Source organism: Scomber scombrus, chromosome 2 (genome assembly GCF_963691925.1).
Source record: "Scomber scombrus chromosome 2, fScoSco1.1, whole genome shotgun sequence".
In the NCBI taxonomy this organism is placed as follows: Eukaryota; Metazoa; Chordata; class Actinopteri; order Scombriformes; family Scombridae; genus Scomber; species Scomber scombrus.
In genome coordinates, this window is record NC_084971.1 from 15678307 (window position 1) to 15704659 (window position 26353).

The window sequence follows — 26353 nt, forward strand, 5'->3', positions numbered from 1 at the left end:
ATTGTCTATGGATTGAAAAATGTTTGCTCTGTACAAATCACAAACTGTTCTAATATATCCACCGATGATTCCCACAGAATATTTTTTCCTTTTAATATTATTGGGGTTGTAGGCTATTGTTTGTCAGGTTGTTTCGTATATGGCACACTGAGAGAGCTCACTTTATCACATGTCTCCTTATACAAGAAACATTCATAACAGATATCATTACATTTATTTATTCATTCGTTTATTTATTTATTTAGTTATTTATTTATTCATATATATGTTTATATATTATAACAGGTCAGACTTAGCTTACACGTGTTTAGGTCTGTTTTTGTAAATGAAAAGAAAATCCATCTCTGACTTTAATTAATTTTAAGCCTGTCAGCAGAATGGAGTAATTGCTGTTGTCATTAAAAACTACACATCAGCACCAAAGTAGCCTACTGCTGTACAAGCCTCATATAATACGTACATTTAAAGTTGATATTTTCTCATGAGTCCTCATCTGCAACAAAGATTAAGAAATTAGCCCACTTTAGGAGAGATATGATTTATTTCCACTGCTCGTGAGGTCAGTCTGTTATGTTTATGGATGGTGAATTGAAAATTCAGATGATGCTATCAATTCATCAATTCGGTCTTTTTTGTGAAGTTTCACACTTCGATCAAGAATATTTTTGAGTCAAACTTCAGACTGTTTTAAGCCTACTATTTTATTGTTATGTATTACTTTATTTTATTTACTTAATCACGCGAGACAATGGGCCAGATGCAAGAACCACTCGTACGCACAGATTCGTTCTTAAACCATGCGTACGAGTGATTTACGAGGATTTGCCGCATTCACCAATTTCCTCGTATTCTGGATTTTCTCTAGGTACGAACAAAATTTACGAGTGATGCAGACCTGTCGTACCTCTCACGCACAACCAACCTGCAGTCCTCCAAAGCAATAAAGCACGACTGTTACTGTCTAATTGTCTAATGGCAGTGTGCCAACGATATCATGTCTTTTGGGGGAACTACATTTTTTTCCGGGGGGGGGGGTTGACATCATATACTATAAGCAAGATATGATAATCACTTAATGAACACATAACACCTCCGCACGGGTACCCTCATCTCCAACTTCTTCTGCCGGCTTGCCCTGCGTTGTCATCCCGGGTGTTAGCAGGTCTGTGCTGACAGCAATCCGGCAGCAGGTGTAACATCAGCAGTTGAGCTTCAGAATCAACTGACTTGGATTTTCTTTTTAACATCACTGTATGCTGACTACCACTTAACAGAGAAATTAATAATGTCGATCCGCAGGCTGAGCGATTATTATATTGTCAGTATTTTAGAGACCCCTGAGTAATGGGTGTGAACTACAGGGGATGTAGAGAAGGGGGGGAAAGTGTATACTATATCCCGTTCATTAAATTGCACTTCTGAATCCATAATCATGATGACATTACTCTGTTTGTAAAAAAAAAATAGGCTATTTAGTATAAAGAAGTAGGCTATTTAACAATTTAGGTAGATATATCAGTCATTTACATTTACAATTGAAACTATGATATAATGCAAGCGTACAATATAAATATTAGCGGCCGAAACTACAAAGCGACTTGTCCACAGTTACTTTTCCACAGTTACTTTTCCACAATATAAACTGACTATTTATTAATAACTGTTATTCATTTAATTGAAATATTGCTTATCGAAGTAATAGTTTAACTCCCTGGCTGATGACATCCTCTGGCATAATTCATGCTCAGTCATTTTTGTTTTTATTTCTGTGATGCTGCTCGCAACAGCTGAGACAGCGTTCACAGCACGGGTCATTTTTCCTCATTCTTTGTCTTTCTCAGGACCTTTAATTCCGCCACTAACACTAAATAATAATATGTGTTTCTGTTGATCTATTTCTGAGAGCGGGGCCTCAGTCTGAGAGCTCGTAAAGTTCTTATTCTTAGTCTTTAGTGCCATTTTCATGAATGGAGCTTCTCCACAACCTGCCGGTCGTCTGACCTTATATGGTATTTTGGGGGCGTCATTCATGTTAATTTACTATTCTCGGGAACGCGCGTTCATTTAGAACAGGTGGGATTCATCATGTTTACGAAGGTCATTTACGACTGTTTCCTGGTGATACGAGTGTTTGGTGAATCCGACGTGGCTCACTCGTAAATTCCACCTCACGAGAAAAGTACGACAGATTTAAGAAGAAAAATACGAACATATTCTTGCATCTGGCCCAATCTCACATAGGCTACACACCTTGCTTGTTATTTCGTCATCGTCCGCTTGATGGAGACAACGCAGCAGGAACAGAAAACAGACGAGCCTCTGATCTGGCGTCGTGTGTGTTTGGCATCCAGTCTCAGTTAGGAGATGATGATTTGATACAGAAGTACAGATTTATTAGAGTTTCGTATTTTGAAATAAGTAATTATTTTTTATTTCATTTTAAATGTTTTGCTTTCTGTTAAATTTACTTTCAGTTGTTTCCAGAGTGGGTTTGCTCGTTTCAGTTTAGTTTTTATTGTTTAAACATTTTTAGTTTTAGTTCAGGTTTTTATATTATATCACATTATTATCATAATACGGGGGTATTTGTCAGAGGCAAGTTCAGAGTAGGTTTCAGGCCTGCAATACAAACACAACACTTTGACAATGCAACAGACTCACAGTCATGTAGACCTCTCAATAAACACGCTCAAATGCCTCCTCATGCTTGTTGAGTTGACAGATTTGATCAAATTGACAATAACTAAAACTAAAGACATTTTCTGTATATATTTTTTTATTTTATATTAGTTAGTTTTGTAAGTGCACACTATTGTTTCTGTCAGTTTTTTTGTCAGTAAACTAAAACCTTTTTTCACACTTTTAGTTTTTAGTTTAGTTTGAATTAAATTAACCTTGGTAGATTGTGTGGCCAAAAGTGTATGGCTGCCCCTGTCCACTTTTGTTCCAGGGCTTTTCTTCATGGTTTGGCCTTGGCCACTCAGTTCCCATTGAGGGACATCTTCATGCCACAGCATTCAGTTAAGTTTTAGACAACAGTGGCAGTGCTTTCAGCTTTGTGGCAGCTTTTTGGGGAAAGTCCTTACGTGTTTCAACAGGACAATGCCCCTATGCATAAACCAAAGTCAATAAAGAAATTGTTTCTTAAGTTTGGTGAGGAACACATATTAAAAATGTCATCCTCTGCACACCTGTGAAACTATCACATTGAACAATTGCACATAACACTGACACCATTACTGTTTTTTATACTGTGAACTTATACTCATTCCCGATCAATATCTTGTACCGTTCCATAGCTCCTTTGACTTGAAATATAGTTTTACTATATTTATGATATTTCACATTGTAACTGTACATTTTTATACATAGCTATATATAAAAAATAATTTCTATAATAGTTCATTTCTAAATATAGTTATATCACCTATCTTCCTATTTTTTGACTGTTACGCACCAAAACACCCTGGCTGATTCCTTTTATATGTAAACATACTTGGCAATAAACCTGTTTCTGAAGAACTTCACTGGCCTGCACAAAGCCATAAAAAGTCGGCCTTGCAGTGTAATAACATACATACATACACAACATACATACATAAGCTTAAAAGGCAGTATGTTTTTGTTAGAAACAGTGGTAATAATCATTCAACAGACTATAAATTGTCAACCTTGCTTCATCTATTTGTATGTTGCTAAATAAGTGTGCACTGCATATTAAAACAGAGCCAAATTGTTACAAGTACTGCTCTCAGCAGGCTGTATAAATGCAGAGGCACTAAAAACGCATTCAGACAGATTTTCAATCCCTACAGTTTCCCTTGTCTTCTCTTTTTCTCCAAGGTGAATGATTACCTGTGAAATTTGAGATTTATGAAGGGGGAACGCTACTGAGGCAACATTCCTTGGCCACCTAATGAATTTTTCATTGTACGCCTTCAAAACCGCTGCTCTCCGTATGGTTGTACTGGCTAGACAGAGAAGACGTTCAGTGACAGCTTAAAGGGTCCCTTCTCTGAATGAATTATGGCTGACTCTTGTATGCTCACAAATTTCATTGATCACTTTGACGTGTGCTTTTTCACAGAGGCTCTTACCCAGGCTCTTCAGTCTGGGGCCCTGAGCTCTTTTTAAACACTGGGTTTGAAGCTAATCTGGTTTTAAGGCTGCAGACCTGCTTGGTTGAGCACTTTTCTTTGTACAATGAGGGGTAATTCCTGTCCCTAGATACTGAATTAAACTGGTGTGTGTGTATGAGCATGTGTGACTTGAGGTAATGTCACAATGAGATTTTTGGGCAGTACAACTGGGTTCAAATCTTCACAAACATACTGAGACATGCATGTGTGTCCATACTCACTCACAAGAAAGATAACAAAGCACATTTTTCTCATGTCTTTCTATTTTGTATTTGCTAAACAGCTAAATCATGGTGAAATGAAGGAAATAACAACAATTCTGAGATGCAGATATAGGGGAGGAAATAAATCCAAAGAAATCACATTTTGTTTCTGTATAAAACTGTTTAATGTACTCCAGTATGTACATATCAAATCTACAAAATATGCACAATGTTAAAATATTATCAGTTATTTACCCCTCACTCAGTTTTGCATCATAGCCCTTATTATATACAATCCCAGACCATCTGTAACCAATTTTTAAATAGGGTACATACAGGATATAGCGAACATATCACAATGCAGACGGACCAAACAATTTACACAACATACCAATATCACCAAGTTAAAAAAAAATAAACAGCAAATGCATGTTAAAATATTAATCTGTATTTAATTACATTATAATAATGTTTGTGCGAAGCAGTTCCCAGTGTAACATGAGGTTAAAATACAGTACAGTTTTAGACCTACAGTCTAGTGCTGGGGTCACCCTCTATCCCAGTTCAATCAATTAACAACAAAAAGTTGTGACAGGAACTAATGAGACACCATTGATTGACTTCTTTCTCCCACTGTGACCTGAACTGAGAGTGAAATGACCCCAGCCCGGATGTAGTCGAGGTCAGGCATGTGTGCTCCTCTACGTTTGGTTATGAGAAAAAGACTAGATTTATTCAGGCTGGCCAAACTGTCCACGTTGGAGAATGTTTTCATTCAATTTTCCTTAATTCACCACCTCCCCAATCACTGCAACTCCCCAAAGGTGACAACAAAATGATGAGAATTTGACTGCACCTCTAGGCTGTCCCAAGGGTGTCAGTGAGAGAAATCTTCTGTTACATTCGACTGACTCTTAACAGACAAAATTAGATTCATTTTCGCTTTAACACAAGAGCAATACTTGTCAAGGGATGTGCTTTTTCCCTGGTGCTTATAGCAATGTTTTGGCATCATTTCTGAAAGCTTAAAAGTCTGAATGGCACTTCTGCTTCTTTTTATCTGTATACACAATATTACAATTGTTGCTCCTTGCACACACAAAAAAGTCAAAGACACAAGTTTGACGTTCAAACAGTGCTGAACACAAACTACTTCTTTTGTGAGTAAGTGCCAAAATCCTGAAGGCAACACTGATTACATAACCCTCATCCCTCTTCATTGGTAAATTCATAATGACTTTTGAAGGTTGTTGTAGCCTATATACTGCAAACCCACTCACTGCAGTGAAACCTGGAGGTAATGCATCAGAGGTTTAGAAACCCTGCTGTCTGTTTAGTCTGAACCTCTCATGCTCATGATGATGACAAAACACCAACTAAGCCTAAATTGATCTTATTGTTCATTTACTGATGATGAGGGCACAGACAGATTACAGGATTTTTTTTTAGTTCTTCTTTTAAATCTGTTTATACTACAGGGTTTTGCTGATGTCACCCTACACAAGAGGCAACTGTGCAGATATACTTTCATCAGGCTGACGTCTCCATGGGTAGGCACCGTTGGGTCGAGGATGAAGAGGCAGAGAAGGTTAAGCCATGTGGACAAGACTGTTCTTGCTTGTTCCTGTTGTGTTAGATCCAAGGCTTCTTGTTTGTCATCTCAGTGTTGTCAACAAAAGCCCCACTGGCTGACACTCTTGAGACAAACGTCCAACAGAGACAAAGACAAAGAGCAGATGGGGTTAGCTTGTATGGTAAGCAGGAAGGATGGTAAAGCTTATCCCAAAAAGTGTATGGACACCGACAGAGGAGGCTGTTGCATGTCAGGTACCCTGATCCCTGCATCAGGAAGGATAAAGTGACTGTCAGATGATTCTCATCACCCCACAACAGGGTTCTGAATATAAAGGGTGAGGGGACTCATCCAGCCAGGAGGTCAGGCATTTACCAATGGAGGAAAAAAGGAAATACAATGTCGTGTCTGCCTCTCATAAGCACGTCATGGTGGCGGGGGCAGTCGCACGTCGAGCAAGTTGTAAGCGAAGATGTTCCAGAATACGGCGCAGAGCACAAACAAGGTGTAGACACAGAAAAAGATCCAAAACAGGGACTGCTCCTGGAGTCGCTGCTCGTAGTTCTGCAGGATCACCACACCGAGCGTCAGACCCACCACCACCCCTCCCAGGTGTGCTACAAAGCTGGGGTTGGGGCACGGAGGGAAGGCTGGAGGGTAAAACCGTAGCCACACTGCCCGACCAAACTCTACACTCACTGCAAGCAGAAAAAAGGAAACAGAAATATATGATGTGAGTAAGCACGTTGTCCATAGTGCTTACTCAGGGTCACTGAGCTTAAAACAAGGATGATGTCTTGACGCAGTTTTGTTCAAGACAGTCTGAGCTGATCTTTTATGATAAACTGCATTGGTAAAAGCTTCCTGTGTAAAATCCTGCTATTTACACATATCCTGCTATTTATATTCCTCACCTCTCTAATGCCATGCAGCTACTGAACAATATAGGTCAAGAGCAAGCATGCCCTTTAGTTGAAATACACAAGAAGGCTGACCTAGTTTTATCCTAAATGATCTAAATAAAACAAAAAACTAAGGAGGTACCTACCAGACTACGGCCCTTTTCCTATTAGACATTCACATTGGACACATTAGACATTCACCATGGGCAGATGTTACACCACCAGAAAGTTTAACATTATTATATACCTCTATGGGAAAATGTTATACCTCTGCTGTCAGACCACATTCTAATGGTGGTATAGTATCACATTAAGATTAAAAGTACAACTCTTGTGGTGAAAAATAAGTATTTAAGTCTATTCTATAGTTTTCTTATTGTCAACAAATCCAATGAAAAGACCAGAACCAACAACAAATTGATCCTCCTAACAAGTACAGTCTGTGTAGCCAAAGCCTGATATACTGTAGCTTATTCCATCACTGTTGTCCAAAAACTAAAAACACATCAAAATAAAATAAAACAAAATAAACAGAAAGCAGTATCCTCAACAGGAATAAATGGGCTTGGAAAGTGCCACAGACAGGGTAGAGAAGTTGTAAAATACTAAAAGACAGACTTAATGCATTGTTAATTTTTCTGCACGATTTGTTGACAATAACAAATAGAGAATATAGAATGTTGCTAATATTATCCTTTAAGCTAAGACGAAAGTCGAGTGCGGCCACTTTATTCAGACTTACTGCAAACCAGAGCCATGGCCATCCGGAATAACTTAAACTGACACTTCATTCCCGACCAATTCTACAGACAGAGAGAGAAAGAGAAGGATGGAGAATTCATGAGGACATTTTCAAATTCTGGAGATAAAGACTGGAAAAACTGTGCATGAAGGTCAAGTCTCTCTCAGATGCACATACATGCTGACATTACATGACATGAGATCTCGCCCTCTGTCTCAATTCATGTCAATTTTGAAAGCCCCACAGACACTCTAACCCCCAATCTGTGCTTGCTGAGGGAGATAATATGATTTCAGTTGAGAGGAGGACGAAAATCTCCTCCATCTGGACCCCCAAAACGATGTGGAGGATATGGAAGGGTACATAATGAGTACTCTATTACATATAATAGAGGTTCACCTTGAGTGCCTGTTGCCAAATGTGTGTGTGATGTCACACAGAGGAAGGGTGGGAATGGGTTGGGTTTTAAGCCAAATAGAGCAAGCATAGATGTAAAAGGACAGCACAGAGCAATGGGATGGGATGTCTTCACATGCTGTCACACAAACATGTGCACTTGCTCACACATTTTTCAGATCTTTGAGGGGGAAAAGGAAAAACTGATGTTGTGGAATGTATGGCATCTGTAGATAGAGCAGCACCTGCTGGGTCCCTAAAACAGACTGCTTTGATGATGTGGCAATGCTCTGTAGTGACAGGACAACTGAGTGACATGATAATCATCTACATGCAGATGCACACACATATGAAATAACTTACCATCACTACGTTGGCCAAGTGTGCTGAGACCAGGGCATACACTCCCCCAGATGACCCAACCACAGGAGCCGTCATATCAGTGACAGACACTGCCAGAGACCCTGTAGTGATGAGAAAAATCATAGGTATTATGAACCTGTCTTTCACAGTGCTTAGAAATAGAAATTTGAAGCACAATTTGCACAACAGGGCAAACTCATGATATGACTGAAAGCTCCAAAACAGCTAAACAACCTTGTTGTGAGATTGATCAATTTGGGGATGAATGGATAAACACAGTATAGTGTGTGTACATTGCACATTTTCTATAACAATATGCAAAGAAAGTGACACCATACCACTTCAAATATGTCTACAAACTTGAGTCTGAGCTTTCACTTTTCAGAGGGTCACACTGGCAGACGCTGTGACTAACTGACTAATTCAAACTGTTTTTATACTAGCTGTGACCATTTGTGCACTGAAAACATCTATTTTGTATGGCATAAAGGAAGCTTTGCTACTCGCTATTTAATGTGGGTGTATTATAAATAGGCCCCCATGAATAAAGGCTGGTTCATACTGTACCACCACACACTGGGATTTTATGTAAAACTAATTCATTCATACAAATTGGGCAGTTGCAAACAGGAAATTGCTCTCTATAGCACCATGGTACCAATTCATCACAGTCACAAAAGATCCAATCAAGCATTCAAAACTTTAAATATGGGATATTCAGAAGGAGACAGAAACTCTCCAAAGAAGATTTGTTCTCACTGCAGTATATGTGCAAAAGACAGAATAAAAGAAAAAAAGAAATAGAGAAATGCATAGTCGGACTATTAAACTACCCAAACACAAACCCCTCTCTCTCTTTCTTTCCCTTACTTTCTATTCTCAATTTCTCACTGTATCATTTCCTTCTCTTCTCGCCTCGCCATGTCACTGACCTGTGTACATTATGGATGCTTAGTATATGAGAAACTACTCCTCATACTGCATAGGAGAGCACATGGAGCTGTTGATGAATGGTCTTCTACTTTCCCTCTTTGTTCACCAACCTTCTTTCTCTATCCATCTTTGTCTTTCTTTCTTACTGTCTCATAAATATAAATGTATTACCAGTTGCCTCTGTTTTTAATGCAGAATGGGGAGACACAGTGGACGGTCCTGAGGGAATTTAGTGATGTGGAAAGAAAACTGCTTTTGGTGTGCACTAAAGCGCAGGTTTAAGTATATACTTCCACACTGAGTGAACATACAGTACAGTCCTAATAATAGTTATATTTTCAATCATTATAATACATGTTGTCATTTTCCTCATTGGCATCAAGACGGAAGAGAAATTGTTTCGATAATTTAATTTCAAAGTTTTGAAATCTATAAACCACTGTTTTGTGTCTTTGTGTTTGATAAGCCTTCAAACGACGCTGAAATTATTAAAAATTACAACAGATAACAGAAACCTTCCAACCCTGTATTTTTAAAGGAGAACATAATTGAAAGTGAAATGAAAGGACTTTTCAAAAACTGACGTTGACATTTGGCACCAAATAGGACTTTCTTCTTTTCCTAATGTATAAAGCATCTGACTCACCAGGACATTAAACACTGTAGATGTATTCTAAGTGATTACACACACACACACACACACACACACACACACACACACACACACACACACACACACACACACACACACACACACACACACACACACACACTTACATAAGCATATTATGGTAAATGGTTTCCTCTCACTTAAAGCTACCCTGACCTTTGTTACATTTTTACACATTTTTTGTTTAGGCTAAAATGCTATTAATAAGGTAATGGCACTCTAGAATGTTAGAGAGATCCACCAGGCATAGAAACTCATCATTATTCCATTCTCATAATATTCTGTGAAAACTCTGACCAATCATATCATTCGGACCGAATGAAAACTAAATATATATATATAGTGCGCGTTCCCAATTCTCCCGGAAGTTCTGGGAGTCTCCCGCATATTGATAGCGGCTCCCTGACGCCCGCAAATGAGACGTTATCTCCCGGAATCCGGAGTATGTGTGTGTATGTGTTTGTGTGACTATAAATGCAGCGCGTGTGAGAGCAAAGCGTCCTTATAGCTCTGTGTTACCGCTTATTAGCAGTAACATAGAGCTAATAAGCCGGTTGGGATGTCTGCGGAGGGGAAGGGAGTGCAGGGGTAGGACATAGGAGGGAGGAGGGGTTGTTGCTGTTCAAGTTTTTTCAAAGTGCTGTGTGAAATGCAAGAAAGGTAAGAGTAGCTTTAACTAACGGCACACATGCAGATACACACAAGTTGTTGGGGGGATATTAGATTCAAGAATCAAGACTATTAACTTTGGAAAAGAAGAAAACACTTTAAATCAAGAATCAACATTGGCTTTAATTGTGAACCTCAATAATGAAATTGAAGGGTAATACTGAAAAAAAGATTCACATCCCCCCATACAGACACTCAAACACCTAGTTCAGCACACTTCCACCTCTGTGTTTAGCAACTGTGTCTAGGTGACCTCCATCCCATAATTTACTTGGTTTAATAACATTATTTTAGTACTGTGGTTGCCAGTGCACACAAACACACTCAGACAAGGGCATGGTCTCTTGCAGTGACTCTGCAGGCCCCAAGAGGCCTGTAGTTTTGAGTAGGAAGTGGCATCTCATTTATTGTGGCTGTTCATCCACAGTGGAGACTAAGGAAGCAGGAATATGAGGTGAAGTAATAATATACATCAGCACTCATGAAGGGAAAAAATCAACAGTTTGGCTGCATGCTGAGCTGAATATACAAAGTCATCATAGTAGAATTTTGTATATTGATTGTGTGGGGTTGTGTGACTTTGTGCAATTTCACTCTCTCCCACAGAGACTCTGTTCTAGCCTTTATTGTCTGAATGTCTGTTTTTCTGTCTGATCCTCTGCTGCTGTACCCTCGTTCTTGACTGTTGCTGCACCTGTCTGATGCTAACTGTGTGCGTAGACTTGTTTTATTTTGTCTGTGTACTTGTCTGCTGTCTACAGTCCATTGTTTCCATTAAAGTGTCAGAGTGTGTGCTGGGTCTCGAGGGTCATCAACCTCTCTCTGACTCATTACTTGACCTCTGAACTTGGCCCTGACCCCTGTGTATGCCAGCTAACTGTCGCTTGTTTTTCTTTTCTTCATACTATCTGGTATTTTTTGTGTGTATCAAATTCAAATTCAATGTTTGTGTAACTAACTGTGAAGCACTTGATAAAAATTATCAAGGATTAAGCCAAACTGCTGAAAAGGCATTCAATTAAAACATGCACGCACACACACACACACACACACACACACACACACACACACACACACACACACACACACACACACACACACACACACACACACACACACACACACACACACAGACACACACACACACAGATATGTGTTTTTTGAGGCAGATGCATATATTGCTATTTTAGAGTAAAGACGTACATTCATAAAAATGATAAGCCAATATTGCTACTTTAAGCACTTTTGGCAATGATCCCCCAAATTTGTTTATTGAAATCTTGCAATAAAGGCGTGATATTTTACAGCTGCATCAGAAATCCCTGTTATATAAGATGATAATATGAATGGTATGTAATATAAAATGATAATACATTTTAAACAGTAAATTTCATTGGGACTATGGGATATTTTCCTTCCTTCTATATTACTATCCAATAAAGTCAGTAGTGTCGTAAAAATAGTCACACATAAAACTGGAGCCTGTAAAAATGGATGCATATCTACTAAATGATAAGTCGCCTTATCACATTCACCACTTGTTGTTAAATGTTGAATATTCTGAGGAGAGAAATGTGACTTTGGCTGGAGTGCTTCTGCAGCCAAATTGGAAAAAAAAAAATCCAGCCAAACACAACGAACCAAAACATCACAGCAAAAACAACCAGAGCGTGCCTCCTCTCTTCCGCTGGTGGTCGATATCTAATTAAAACTGCAGACGGGAGTGTCTGTGTGTGTACATAAATGTGTGTGATTTATGGTGTGTCTCCTCATTTCACTGTGAGGTTAATGCTACAGGCCGCCACAGCTGGCATCCCCAGGGTATTTGTCACTGACCCCTGCATGGCGCACGCGCGCGCGCACACACACACACACACACACACACACACAAACACACACACACAGATGGAGACTCATAGATAGAGTGAAAATGAGACATAATTTTCATGGATATTTCCATGTCGTACAACTTCCACAATTTTCTTTGCTTTTTCCAGTAACACACATTTGCTGCCACAAGGCATCAAGTTTCCATCCCTAAAAATAAAAATGTAAAAATAAAAATATTTAGTTATTTCAGAGTTATGCAAAAGCTAAAAAAAAGTGTCACCCGTGGTCACTAAAATGTTTTTTAAAAAATAGTAATATTTGGTTTAGGGGTGGAAACACCAGTGTGGATTAATTTATTAGTGTGTACTGATTCAGTAAAGTAAAGACACATCAGTGATCACACACACACACGGAAATGCAGACTCACTGTGTCAGCAGAAGAGGGCTAAACACTGAAATTGCACCAGTGTCTGGGGTTGATAGGGAAGCAGGAGGGGAGCGGTGACATTTTGTTCAAAGCTGTGTGTCTGCTCTCTCTTTCTCATTTGTAATTGCTAACTTGGTTTCTCCAAAATCTCACCCACATCCTCTTCTCTCCCATCTCTGTGTTTCTCATATCCTGATTCCCCGCTCCTAAACCTCTAATGCTTATTAACACTTATGAATTCATCTTCCCTCCTCTGTCTCTTTTCTCTCTTCATCCCTACCTCACACACTGTCCCTTTCTGTTTCAATATTATTGTGTGTGTGTGTGTGTGTGTGTGTGTGTGTGTGTGTGTGTGTGTGTGTGTGTGTGTGTGTGTGTGTGTGTGTGTGTGTGTGTGTGTGTGTGTGTGTGTGTGTGTGTGTGTGTATGTGCGTGTGTGTTTGTCTTGACTGAGCTCCATTTGAGATGGCTCTCTTTACTCTGCCCTATTATACATGACCATAGGGGGATGAGGGGGCTTTGATGGGGCACTGACAACCCCCTGTATCCCACCACGTCTGGTGGGAGGACTGAAACACAAAGCCAGTGCTGTGCCATCTGTCCTGAACACACCACACACACGCTCAATTTTTCTCATTGACCAGTATCCACCATCATCCTGGATGGAACCTGATAGGCTGTTGAATACATAAAAAACACACAACAAGCAGATGGAACAACGGTGGAAGGGAAAAAAACATAAAGAGAGTGTGTTTTTGTCTCTGGGATGGAGTGTGTGCGAGTGTGTAGATAAGAGAGACGGAAATGTATGTTGAGATTGTGAATATGTGCTCATGTGTGAGTGTGTTTGTGCCCACCTGCCAGCACACCACACACGTAGACTAGTCCGATCCTCAGGGCTCCATGAACCATTTCGAGAGGAACTCCAACCAGCAGCTGCATGGCCATGTTCAGGCTCAAGTGTTCAATCCTGTAACACACACACACACTCTCATTGTTGGCATTGCTATATACAAGTATGAACCAACATTGTGAGGGTCAAAAAACATATTTATACATTTCTAATACATAAAATATTTTCAGGTGCTCTTCAAGTTTTGAAACATAGGAAGAAAGACAGAGAGTGGACAGCTGGAGAGTGGGCGAGTCTGACTAGTGTTCACCAAGGTTTGTTTTCTTTAAATTTTAGTTTTAAAAGCTGGGAATTACGTGTGTTGCTAAATTGTAGACAGGATTACATGCGTTATGGATATATGTGCGTGAATCTAGAACAAATAGAAAAAACACTAATTTTCAGCACAACACTATTGGTCAGTTGTATTTCACACACCAAAATGATTTTAAAATAATAAGACTGTAAGAGTGTAAGAGTGTGCAGTGTTAGGTGTCTAGTATATCCCATTATCACCATCCTGTTCCCTACAAGACTATTATTATGCTTGCCCACACACACGCACACAGACACGCACATGCACACGCACACGCACACACACACACACACACACACACACACACACACACACACACACACACACACAGAGAGAACATCTGCTCCTTCATCAAATCACACTCACACTATTGTGGCTATCAACAGATAATCATCAACATCCTCCAGTGCACTCAAACATTACATATAAACAGACACAGGGGCACCCGACACACGCACAAAAATCACACTCTTACACACAGAAATGCTCTCGCAGAATCACACACATACACACACAGCACAATAGGAAGATAAAAGAGCTGTGGGGCTGCTGCAAATTCATCCAAAAGCCCCTCATGGCTTGTGTTTCAGTATGATGACTGTAAGCAAGGGATACGTCGTTCACACACACACACACACACACACACACACACACACACACACACACACACACACACACACACACACACACACACACACACACACACACACACACACACACACACACACACATTCCCTGTGCCCTTCATGGCTGGAGAGTCCTTCCAGCCAAACCTCAGTCAGCAGTGCAGACAAATTTGGGTGTCACAGCAGAATCCAAAAGGACAGCAGCTAGCATAATCCAGCCTTTCAGCCTCTCTCTCTTCCTCTTTCTATCTTCACTCGCTTCAGTAACATACTCTCTCTTTTCTCTGTTTCTGTCTGAATTATACTGTCATCTCCGTTTCACATTTGCTGAAAGACAAATGAGAGAGGCAAAGATAACTCTTTCAGGAGTCTCCTTTTTTCCACTCGTTTGACAGTTTGACAGACTCAACTGGTGAATGCAGCGAGTCTTGACTGCTCGTTCTCAACAAAACAAACAACATCTGCATCCTTATAGAAATGAAAACAAACATTCTCCTAACAAATGAGCACACACACACACACACACACACACACACACACACACACACACACACACACACAATTCCTTCAACACAAGCAGGAAAAACACTAGACAGGGCCAATAATCTATTTAGTTTGAAACAAACCAGCCACCTAAACTACAATGTGCGGCACAGAGGATTGTTCCAGTGATCAGAGAGACAATGGGGGTTATTGATTAGCTGGGAGAGGCCTGTCCGAATGCACAAGGACAACTCCACTCCAGATAACAGCGGTTATCTATTTCTATACTGCTAATGAGGCTGTGAGGGATGGGCTGCACTGTCTGGCAGATTTGTGGATACCCATGAGAGGTCCTATTGTGTCCACATGACCATGGTCTGTCAGGGCGCTCAACGAAAGCACCGTTTAATCTTCTCCTTTTTTTTATCACCCGCTCACCAAAGTACAGCTGAACTTTTTAAGTGCTAAACTAATTCCCACGTCTCAGCTGCGTCAAACTGATGAAAACACTATGATGAACTTCTGAAAAAGAGAAGTGACGCAAATTGGACTGCTTTCCAAACATGGAGAATTATTTATGAGAAACAAAACAATGGATGCCGAACAAGTCAACTTTCAAAAGTTCAGAGTATTCCACCGATTTCGCATCACACTTGTAACAGTGTTGGACTCACAATGAACAATAAAAAAGGATCAAAATCAATACAACAGAACCAGAAATATTGTCTTTTTTTATTCCACACATTCCTCTTGCTTGTCAAAACCTGGCATCTGCATTACTCACAATGTAACTCAACTTAATTCACGCAACTGTACAGATTCAGGTGTAGTAACTGCTAATGTAACCTCAAACTACTAGCCTGAAGCTGGTGTGAGGAGCGGGCTAAGGAGGTCTGGTAACTTCACCTCCTTCTAACTCCACATTGTAGACTGATATAAAGAAGGATGTAGCGAGGTGTAACCATTGGTGTCCACTGGAGCTGGTTTAAAGCAGAGTTGCTGCTTATGATAGGCTACACAGCAAATATCAAAGCCTATTGTAGGTCTTCAAGTCTTATAATCAGCGCAATGATATCCAAAATAACCACCCCCAAACTTATTAGTGGGCCCAAGTTAAGTGATTTAGACCTTATTGTTTTTTCTTTTTAATTGACTTTGTATTTCTAGAGAGAAGTCACTTGGAGTCAATTAGAGCAAGCATCTAGTGTCCATCAGCAGCATTGCACTTCTGTCACCATGGTATTTGCCACTTGCTCCACATCCACAGATTTTTTACATTTTCAAACTTGTAGTCTTCAGCCCTATGTTTCCTTAAGGGGCTTTATATATGTTTTCTCAAACATACAGACTTTGATGGGTAAAATCTACAGAGTTCCCCACACATTTATTACTGTAAGCCAAACTTGCTTTTATAACGGTGAAAAATGGACAAAAGAAGGCCAAATGCAACTGGAAATGAATCTTTCCCTGCAAAAAGCTGTTTGGAGTCATAGTGTAATCCTAGAGGAAACTAATCATCCTGAAGTTGTCCCAGCTGCCATAGACACGTCGCTTTTGTATTTGTGACACAGAGCGAGAGAGAAAAATATGGTAGGGCATGGTGCTCTCATGAGGTTTGTTTTTGGGGGCTGATATTTACACTTTTGGAACTGAGATTCGGAAAGGATCAGTGCTGCTAAGCTGTTGACGGGATTACACGGTGTGTACATGTGTGCATGTGTGTGCATGCAAGTGAATCTCTGAAAAGACACTGTGTATGGCCATGAGCAGTGGGTGTTGAATAGTGATAGGAAGGTTATATTTGAAGTATAATCTTCAAGGTTGTCAAAGTGGTCCAAAAATGATTTAACAAAGCTGTGCAATAACTAATACTGATATTAAAGGTTGCTCAGTATTAATAAAATTTGAATCTGTTTGTTCAAAAAGATCAAACATATATCAGCATTTTGTAGACTTGGAATCATTTAGTGCAGCTCCACCACCCTGGCTGGACACATATAGCAGACATTGAGTTGGCGAGCATCCCATAGAAGCAGCAATCAACGTAAAACCACAGGGGATGAGATTTCACTTGTGACTGAACCTATTCTGGTTTAACAGGAGCCAGCTGTGAGATTCAGAGATGAAAAGAGGAATATCACACCATGATGTAGGAGCATCAGTGAGACCAGCTTAGCATATATAGATGATGAAATTACAGATCCATGTTATTATTTTTAGAAAGATGTTTTTAGTGTTGCTATATCTCTAATCAATATAAAAATTTCACATAAAATGTGACACATTAGTGTAGCTCTTTTTCACAATCATTCCTTCGTAACACCACTTGATATTGCATCACAGCAGAAGAGGATTGATGATATTCTTCCTGGAATTTGTACGTGAGAAAAGTACAGAATCATCTGCTTTATGAAATGAGGGATTCCTTAATTAAACGGACTTTAAAATGTCATGATTTTCATGAGATAAGGTTGTGAGGGCTGGGATGTCAAGATTATTTCCTGGCCTCACTATAATCAAAATAAGTCAGAAACACCACTTCCCCCTAACTTTCTCTTCCTTTCTAGCTTAGTATATGTTAAACAGTTTTTACTTTTTAAAAAAAATAGAATTGATCCATATACAGTAAGACTTCTTTTACAGTCAGTATGTCCCTTTGTAATCAGTTCATTGTAACATTGAACATCCCACCTGCCTTATTCTATCCCTCAGTTCATCACTTGTAGTTTATGTATACACTATACAGTCATGTCTTCCAGTGTGTCTCCCAGCATCTCCCAGCTCTCCTAATTAAATGATCATTTTATTAGTTCTCACTATTGCCTGAGGCTACATTTACCTAGAAGGGTAATTAAACTTAGGTGACCTGCCCTCCTGATGGAGAAAAGGAGAGGGGGGGATACTCTATCCCACCGAATTATTTGTCACTTGTTTGTTTGTTTTGTTACTTCACATACTCTGAATTGACTGAATATTATGAACTGCATCCAAAGACTTGTTGGCAACTTAGAATCCCTCTTTTGCCCGAAGAATAAGATAAGGAAGCTCCTCTTCTTTATCTGCATTTCTTTTTCATGACTAAATATTATTTAATTGTTTTCAGTTTATAAATAAAAACAGAAGTGAAAAAACTTCTAGCGGATGACTTCATTTCATGTAAAATATTACATTGAGGCTTTTTCAGGATTCAAAATCTGGATGCTGGTCATATTAAATTCTAACAGACAAATGTGAACTTACCCAGTGTGCATGAAAATGTAGCTGAGGTACCTCCAGGCCTGGGCCCGGAGCTGTGGGTGGTAAGGTAGGGGGCTCTTGAGGAATGATGGGCTGGACACCTGCAGGACCAAGCGGTCCAGCTGGAGCCCATAGTACATGAAAACAGCGACCTGGAAGAGCACAGGAAAAAATTTATTAATAAACATATCACAATAAATACCATGAAATACTGCTTGGCATCAAAAATCAGTCAATGAATCACCCCAGTAATTATATGAATGTTGAACATAGACTTTATTTATGCATCAAGAGTTATCAAATTACATTAACTGGGTGAGGACGTGGAGTCGAATAAAAATCCCAAAAGATCAACAAGCTATCCTCAAGAGTTAATTGTTTTGAAGTCCTTTGTATTATTTTACAACAGATAACAACATTGTCTACTGGACTTTTTAATTGTATTACATTAATACACAATACAAAATACAATAATACACAATTACTTTTAATAATCATTATTGCCGCAATATTTGATATAATGCAAAACCTTTACACATTTCTTTAAAGTTACCCTATGCATATTGCTAAAAAATAAGTTACATTTCCGTTCAGTGTTTCTCACCAAATTACTATTGAGGCCTATAAGACGAGGTGAATGGATTTCCGAAACAGTTTTCTGAATATTTTGAAACATGTATTGTTTACATGGCCTTGCAATCTTCTTCTATCCTACCTGTTGTTGGCCCATCTAAGCATGTCGGTCAGTTGAAAACAGAAGGATGTCATACAGTCTCTCTGTCATTTTATACACATGGCTGACCTTTATTTAATTCGTCATCACATCGGGCAATTCAACTTTTTCTTGTTCTTGTTTCATGGCTTTTTTGCATTTGTATTATACATCTGTATCAAAACATTGCTCCTATTGCCCCTAGTGGTCAAAAACTCCACATTTTACCTTTAATTAATTACCTTTAAAACAGGAAGGTATATAGTTCTGTCTATCCTATGTAGCTTACCTCTGCAATGGTGATAGCCAGGATGAGCCAGGGTGGGGGACAATAGGTGTAGCTGTCAAAGTACCACTTGCGGTCGACCTCGCGGGGCAGTGTCTCATAGGCGACATGTCGGACTAGTCGTTGGGACAGTCCCAAGCCAACCTCATCTCTGAGACTGCAACCTTTAAGCTGCCTGCTGCCCTGGAGAATGGCCCTCCGGAAACTGTTGGAGCGTTTGTTACTCATCTGTAGAAAGAGAGAAAAATGGTAAAGGGGGGTGAAACGGAGGTAGAGTGAGGATGTGGAGGAAGAGATGGGAGGAGGGAGGGGAGTGAAGAGCAAGACCAGGACGGAAGAAAGAAGATGAAGGGGAGGGCACCAGGGGAAGTTGAGAGGGGTGAAGCAACGGTCAGAGATTTGGACTGCTTTACTTTTGCTACTTGATATGATTTTACTTTAGTAACCAAATCCAGTATACCCACAAATTAATTGTTACTTTTAACATACAAAAAATTAAAGATATAAGATTATTTTGTAACATTTAATGTACTACTGAAACCTAAACACACACAGGCACTCTACTCTTGGTACAGGCCACACAAACACAAACACACACACACCAATCCTCCTCAGTCAAGCACACTGACAGACCCCTCCTCACTGTGGCAACAAAATGCCAGCATCATCACCTAGCAACCACCAAACCCCTCTCTTCATCCCTTTCTGTCTATGAAGACTTCATTTACAAACAAATGCAGAATATTTAAATTTTTAAGGGGTAGGGACCTCACAAGCAGTTAATCATTCAGAAGCTTTCAGTTATAAAAGATCCTGTCAGTGAGGGTTTTTTTTCCTTTTTTTTACCTTATGAAATGACTCTCCTGCTTTCATTTCAAAAGCACTGTCATCTATTTTGATTTGGTGCAATTATTTTCGCCCCTTAGCCGTGACATTTTTCAAATCATGTGCATCTCATTTTGAAACACTCCACACACTCTACACATTACAGAAATATACAGGCATTTAAAACACACACACACACACACACACACACACACACACACACACACACACACACACACACACACACACACACACACACACACACACACACACACTCACACACACACACACACACACACACACACACACATTTTTCGTTGAACATACATGCTCAACACACAGCCTCGCAATAAAAACAGAGAGGATTAGAAATGTTTTTCGTAGCTAAATCTCATGTTAAAATTATTCAGATTCAGAAATTACAAGAGTCCACACATTTATTTTCTTACTCCAAAACAACTGTTGAGAATGTACTCATCAGACAGTGTTATTACAACTCGAGCCAATAAAGGATCACAAGGTTTAGCACATACAGTGGTAGACATTTTTAGTAACTTTTTGAGGCGCCACAATTCAGTATCACTGCAACAAGCGGGTAAGAAATGTAAGAATAAAAAGTAAGTGGATGCTTCGGCTGCTGGTTTAGGAAGCATGTTATTTTTATGAACTGCTGACACAAAATAAAAAGGGGACACGATGAAATAGAAATAATATTACTAATCCTAGAAAGAGTGATATGCAATGTATGTCCAATGTAATTCCACTCAAACTAAAGAAATAATGATGATGAGGGGTATTTCTCAGCTCCAAGAAGCTTTAGCAATTTCTCTGTCTTTCATTACACTTTCTGTGTGTTTTATAAGATTCTCCAAGACGATGCAATGACTCCTGTCCCACTTCTCTGCTACTGTCTCCTTCCCTCCCTCTCTCCCTCTCACTGTCTGTCTGCCTCTCTCTCCCTCACCTTCCCCAATTGCTTTCCTGCTCTGCTCTGTCTATACACTCCATAACTCAAATCTACTATTGAATTTGAGTCTCCAGGATCGCAGGAAGCCCAAACGTGTCAGTTAGTGGATGTTATTTTAAGGCAATAAAGATAGTTGATATTGTTTTCAGCAAGGGCAGAATAGATCAATTTAATGTGGCAGAGTGGCTAGTAGCTATAAAGGTTTACTAAATAGTGTATAATGGATGATATAACTCCAAAATTTACAACTTTTACTCGCCTTAAAATGTTAATGACATTGTGGTTGATGTTTATTCAAGTAGAAGCTCAGACTTAAGGTAGTAAGTTTTGTTTTGTAAGTACAACAACAAAACAAAACAAAAAAACTGTGAGGAGAAAACACTGATAAGACGACAGATGTAAAATCAATATATCAATAAAAATCGCTGTATGGACAGTTGGCTGATGGTTCTTCTGGCTCTGTTTAATGAGACTTTTTGTGTCTCTGCAGGGATCACTGCTTGGAGATAAACTTCAGGAAAAGCCAATTATTTCAGCCTTTCTGTCAGACAGAGAGAACTGTGGGAAAATGATTACGGGTTACCATGGTCACTTCCAGACCGCACACTATAGAGTGTGAACACACACACACACACACACACAAGTTTGCACCACTATCCTTGTTAGGACATTGCATTGACTTCTCTTCATTCATGACAGCCTAACCCAAACCTTAATCCTGACAATAACCAATTAATGCCTAACCCTAGCCTAACATCAATTCAAACCTTGCCCCTAACTTTATCCAGGATCTCAGAAATTCCATTTTGCCTCATTAGGACTGGGCTTTGGTCCCCAGGAGGACTACTGGTCCCAACAAGGTCGGTGTTTATACTGGAAAAGGTCCCAATGAGGTAGCAAAAACATGCACGCACACACACACACAGACCTCCCCTCAGGCAGCCATGCTCCATAAAGACAGTCAATTCTTCGTGTGAAGTGACTGCAATTCCTCTCCTCTTTGTACGACACAAAAGAAAGAATGACGTCTGTTTACCTACTGGCAAGAGGAGAGGGGGAGAGGGGAGTAAAGGAGTTGAAGGGGACAAATAGGTCGACCAGCAAGAGACAATTTCCCTGTTTGATTAATGGAAAACAGAATCAGAGGAGAGGGACAGAGCAGAGAGATGTAACCAAGACAAAGACAGAGGGACATATCGATAGGAGACAAAAGGAGACAGAAGTGGACAGATGGAAGAGGGAAGCATAGAAAGATGATGAAGGCTGGAAGAGAGGGACTGTGGACACCTGAGCATTACACCCATATGTTATTTTTAACATCTGACTTCAAAATCACGAACATTAATATGCTACTGCAACAAGCCCCAATTCTTCTGAGAAGGGTTTTCTGGAACCTGACTGCAGAGATTTGCTCCCATTCAGCCACAAGAGCTTTAGTGGGCGTTCAGTCTGAAAACAGCCCTGTGTTAAAATATGCAAGGGGCTGCAGTGAAGGGGGCTTGCTTTTTCCAAGTTCCACTGAGACTGTGAAAAACAGTCCAGAAAGTCCAGTTTGAGTTAAAGATTTATAAGTTTTATTACTTATAAGATGTGAAACTACTTAAAAGTCTAAAATCTTTAATATTATTAGACAGGACTTCATAACAGAAGTCATTATTTTATCTTTCTTGCAATATTTGTGAGGGAAGCCATAGAAAAACAGCGTCCATGTTACAAAGTAATCTACCAGGAATGTGTGTTTGCACATATTTAATTTGCCAACACAGAGTTGAGCTGGGAAAATTGGGCCAGGTTCAGCTTTTTTGCCATGGCCCTCTGTATTAGCACGTCCACTGTGTTCACAGGGTGGCTGCATTTAGATGGATGACAAGACATGTACTGTATCTCAACCAAAAAACATCAGAATCGGGCATACACCATCCAAAACAGGACATATAAGAAAGAGTGGATACGCACAGGCACATCATGAGCATTCCATAATTTCACTCCACTGAGGAAAAACAGACTGGTTGTACCAGTTTGTAGATATTTTGGTAAGTATAAACCATTTATAAAAGCCCATTTCAACCCAGGTCGCAAGGAAGGCAGCGATTCAGTTTGATGTATGAGAGGGAGTTAGACAGAGAGAGACATATGGACAATAAAAGAGAAAATACATAGATAAGGAAGCAGCAGCGGGGAAAAAAAGCTGAGAGTTTATGCAAAAGAAGAGCGTCAGAGGTAAAGGTAAAGAGTGAGAGAAGATGGAGTGAGGGAAGAGGGGGTAAAGAGAGGGAGTGAGCAGTGGTTTGAACGCTGCCTGTGTCAGAGAAGTGAGCAGGCAATTACTGACAATCACATTGATGGAGGAGCTGTGGTGCAAAGGAGAGATGGCTCGACAAATAAACCCCTCGCAGTTTGTCTCTGTCTATAATGGCCCACCTCCTCTCCTGTCTATTCTTCCTTCGTTCCTTCGTTCTGTGGAGGCAGAAATGTACCAGCAGAGACCAGACATTGCTGATTAACCTATTGGAATATTTATAACTCTCACTCAAGTTCCCACATTGACCTTGATCCTTTGATCTTTATCTTGAAGACCATGAATGTCTGCCCTTAGAAAGTCCATTATCTTGTATTTACATTCCTTACATTCCTTTAGATATTCATATCATATTTATAAGCCAAGTCGTAACGTTTTCACTGAACTATGGTTGCGTGCATGTAATACTCCTTAAAGATAACACACATTTAGCCTTCAATACTGGCTCAAAAAAGGTGTTCACTCTACCAAATCTCTGCATAAACTAAGTTTATGTTATTAGTATTTGTAACTAAGTTATACGTTTCTGTGACTACTGATTATTTTCATTACTGGTTAATTTGATTATTATTTTTCAATAGTTTGGTCTATAAAATGTCTACAAATAAAAATACTGAAAAACCAAATTTTCAAAAAGTCCAAGGTTCATATTTGGGGTTTCATTTTGCCCGACTTTTGGTTCAAAACTAAAAGATATTCAATTTACTATTGATGGCAAAAGCAGCAAATCCTCACATTTTAGATGCCGAAATCAGCAGCAGTTTTGTATTTTCCTTACTGATCAAAATGGTATTTTCAGAACCAGTTCTTTTATTATATTTTACTATAGGCATGAATATATGATTTTTTTTTACTATATCCATTAATATTTTAGTCTGAAATAGTCTGATAATGGAATTGTTCATTACAACTTCCCGCAGCCCAAAGTGATGTGCTCCAAATAGCTTGTTCAGGGTTTAGTACAGCGCAAAACCCAGATACATGGAGTATTAGTTTGAATGACACAATGCATTGGCAATGTTTAAGGCCCCCCCCCCAATTATGTTAGGTTGGTGCCACTATTTAATTCACTATTGATAAATGTAGAGATTATTTTCTTGATAAATCAACTAATCGTTTGGTATATAATTTTTGGTCTAAAAATAGTGACAAAAGCATCACATTTTTTCATCCAACCCGACACAATACAAAACCCAAAAATAAATACAGTGAGGCAGCATTAGAGAGCTGGATCCAGCAAATGTTTGTTTTTTTCAGCATGAATAAGTTAACTGTTCAAAACATTACCATAATCATGAATACACATCACATCAGTCTTTCATTCTTTCTTGTTTTCTTTCCTGCATGTATTACTCTCCGTGTTCAGCTTCTGTTGTGGCAGCATCCATGAATACAAAAACATTGCGGGGAGGCACACACACAATAGTGACAAAGAAAAAAATGTGAATGTACAAACAGATACTCACACCCCATTTCTCTCTGTCTCACTTCCAGAAGCACACCATAACCCATAGTGTGTCACGTGACTTGAATGGACCAATTGAAAACCAACAGCAAAAGGCTTTTTGACATTTTTCCAAGCTTCCAAAAAGCCCATTCTTCACCCACTGTATCACACAATAAACAACTCTTGAAGAACAAGAGAGAAAGCATGAGATGGACATACTCACACTCACAGACAACAATGAATTCTGTACAGTCTCCACAGACGCACCCTTCCATCCCACCCCTCAGCCACCCAGTAGTTATTGTTTACCACACAGCTACACCCACACCAAGAGGACGTCACACTGTCCTAGGTCAGCAGTTCAGCCTCCCATGAAGAACAGCAACAAGAAAGTGGAAAACAGAAAATGAGAATTTTATGAGGCAGCTAGCGCAGCTGGAGATGCTTGAGTGAGACCTTGGACAATCAGCAGCAGGCAGCAGTTTGAAGGTGAAACTGAAAGTGGGGCAAGGAGAGCGTTAGAGGGGAATTCATCACCAGACAGAGAGTCACTTCCTATTAGAAAGACTCTCCACTTTGTAGCTGAGGGGGATCTTGGAATATTGCTTCTAGGACTGGAATTTAAAAAGTTTGATGTGTGACCAAACAGCAAGGTGCAGATAATAAGACAAGTGAGGATAAGTGAGGTTTCTAGCCACGCTAGCGGCTCTAGATTAGTCAGTCGGTCCACCACGTTGGTCAAGACTGAAATAAGTGAACACTTATTAGTTGGATTGCCATAAAATTGTGTTGATATTCATGATCCCCAGAAAATGATGCTATTTCCACACTTTCCTGATCCCAAATTCTCCTCTGGCATCTTCATGAGGTTGACATTTATGGTTCTGAGTAAAATATCTCCAAATTTGAATAAAACATTCACGCCCCCCTCAGGATGAATTGAAATAAATTTGATGATCCCATGACTTTTCCTCTAGTACCAGCACAAAGTCAAAACTAGAATGTGTCGAGTACTTAGGTTCATGACTAAAATCCTGCAAAATATTCCCATTGGCATCAGCTGTACTTTGAGTTGAGTGCTGATTAGCAAGTATTAACATGCTGTAAGCATTGAGCTCCAGGCACTACTGTGTCTAAGTACAATGTGGTCTATGGTACGGCCTCACAGAGCTGCTAGCAGAGACTCTTGTTCTAACATGAATTACACTACAGAATGACCAGAGTTTGAGATGGAAATTTAAACATAGATGTTGGTAAAGATGTCCTAATAAAACTATTGATTTCTGCTTAATATTAACATCAGCGAGTCTATAAAAGGTTAAAGTATCTCACCAGGTTGACAAAGTCCTGGTAGCAGATCTTTCCATCAGCATTACCATCGGCGAGGGCCAATAGGACTTCTAGTTTGTGGGGGTC

General features: G+C 39.6%; 1 protein-coding gene across 1 annotated transcript; it reads right to left on the minus strand.

Annotated features, from left to right (window-relative positions):
* Window positions 1-5799: 5799 nt before the first annotated feature.
* Window positions 5800-26353, minus strand: rhbdl3 (rhomboid, veinlet-like 3 (Drosophila)). Its single transcript, XM_062428220.1, has 7 exons — window positions 26270-26353; window positions 19403-19627; window positions 18405-18553; window positions 13705-13817; window positions 8319-8419; window positions 7560-7620; window positions 5800-6613 (listed from the first exon to the last, which is right to left on the minus strand). The coding sequence occupies exons 2-7, from the start codon at window positions 19625-19627 to the stop codon at window positions 6342-6344; spliced, it is 921 nt and encodes a 306-aa protein (XP_062284204.1). The 5' UTR covers window positions 26270-26353; the 3' UTR covers window positions 5800-6341.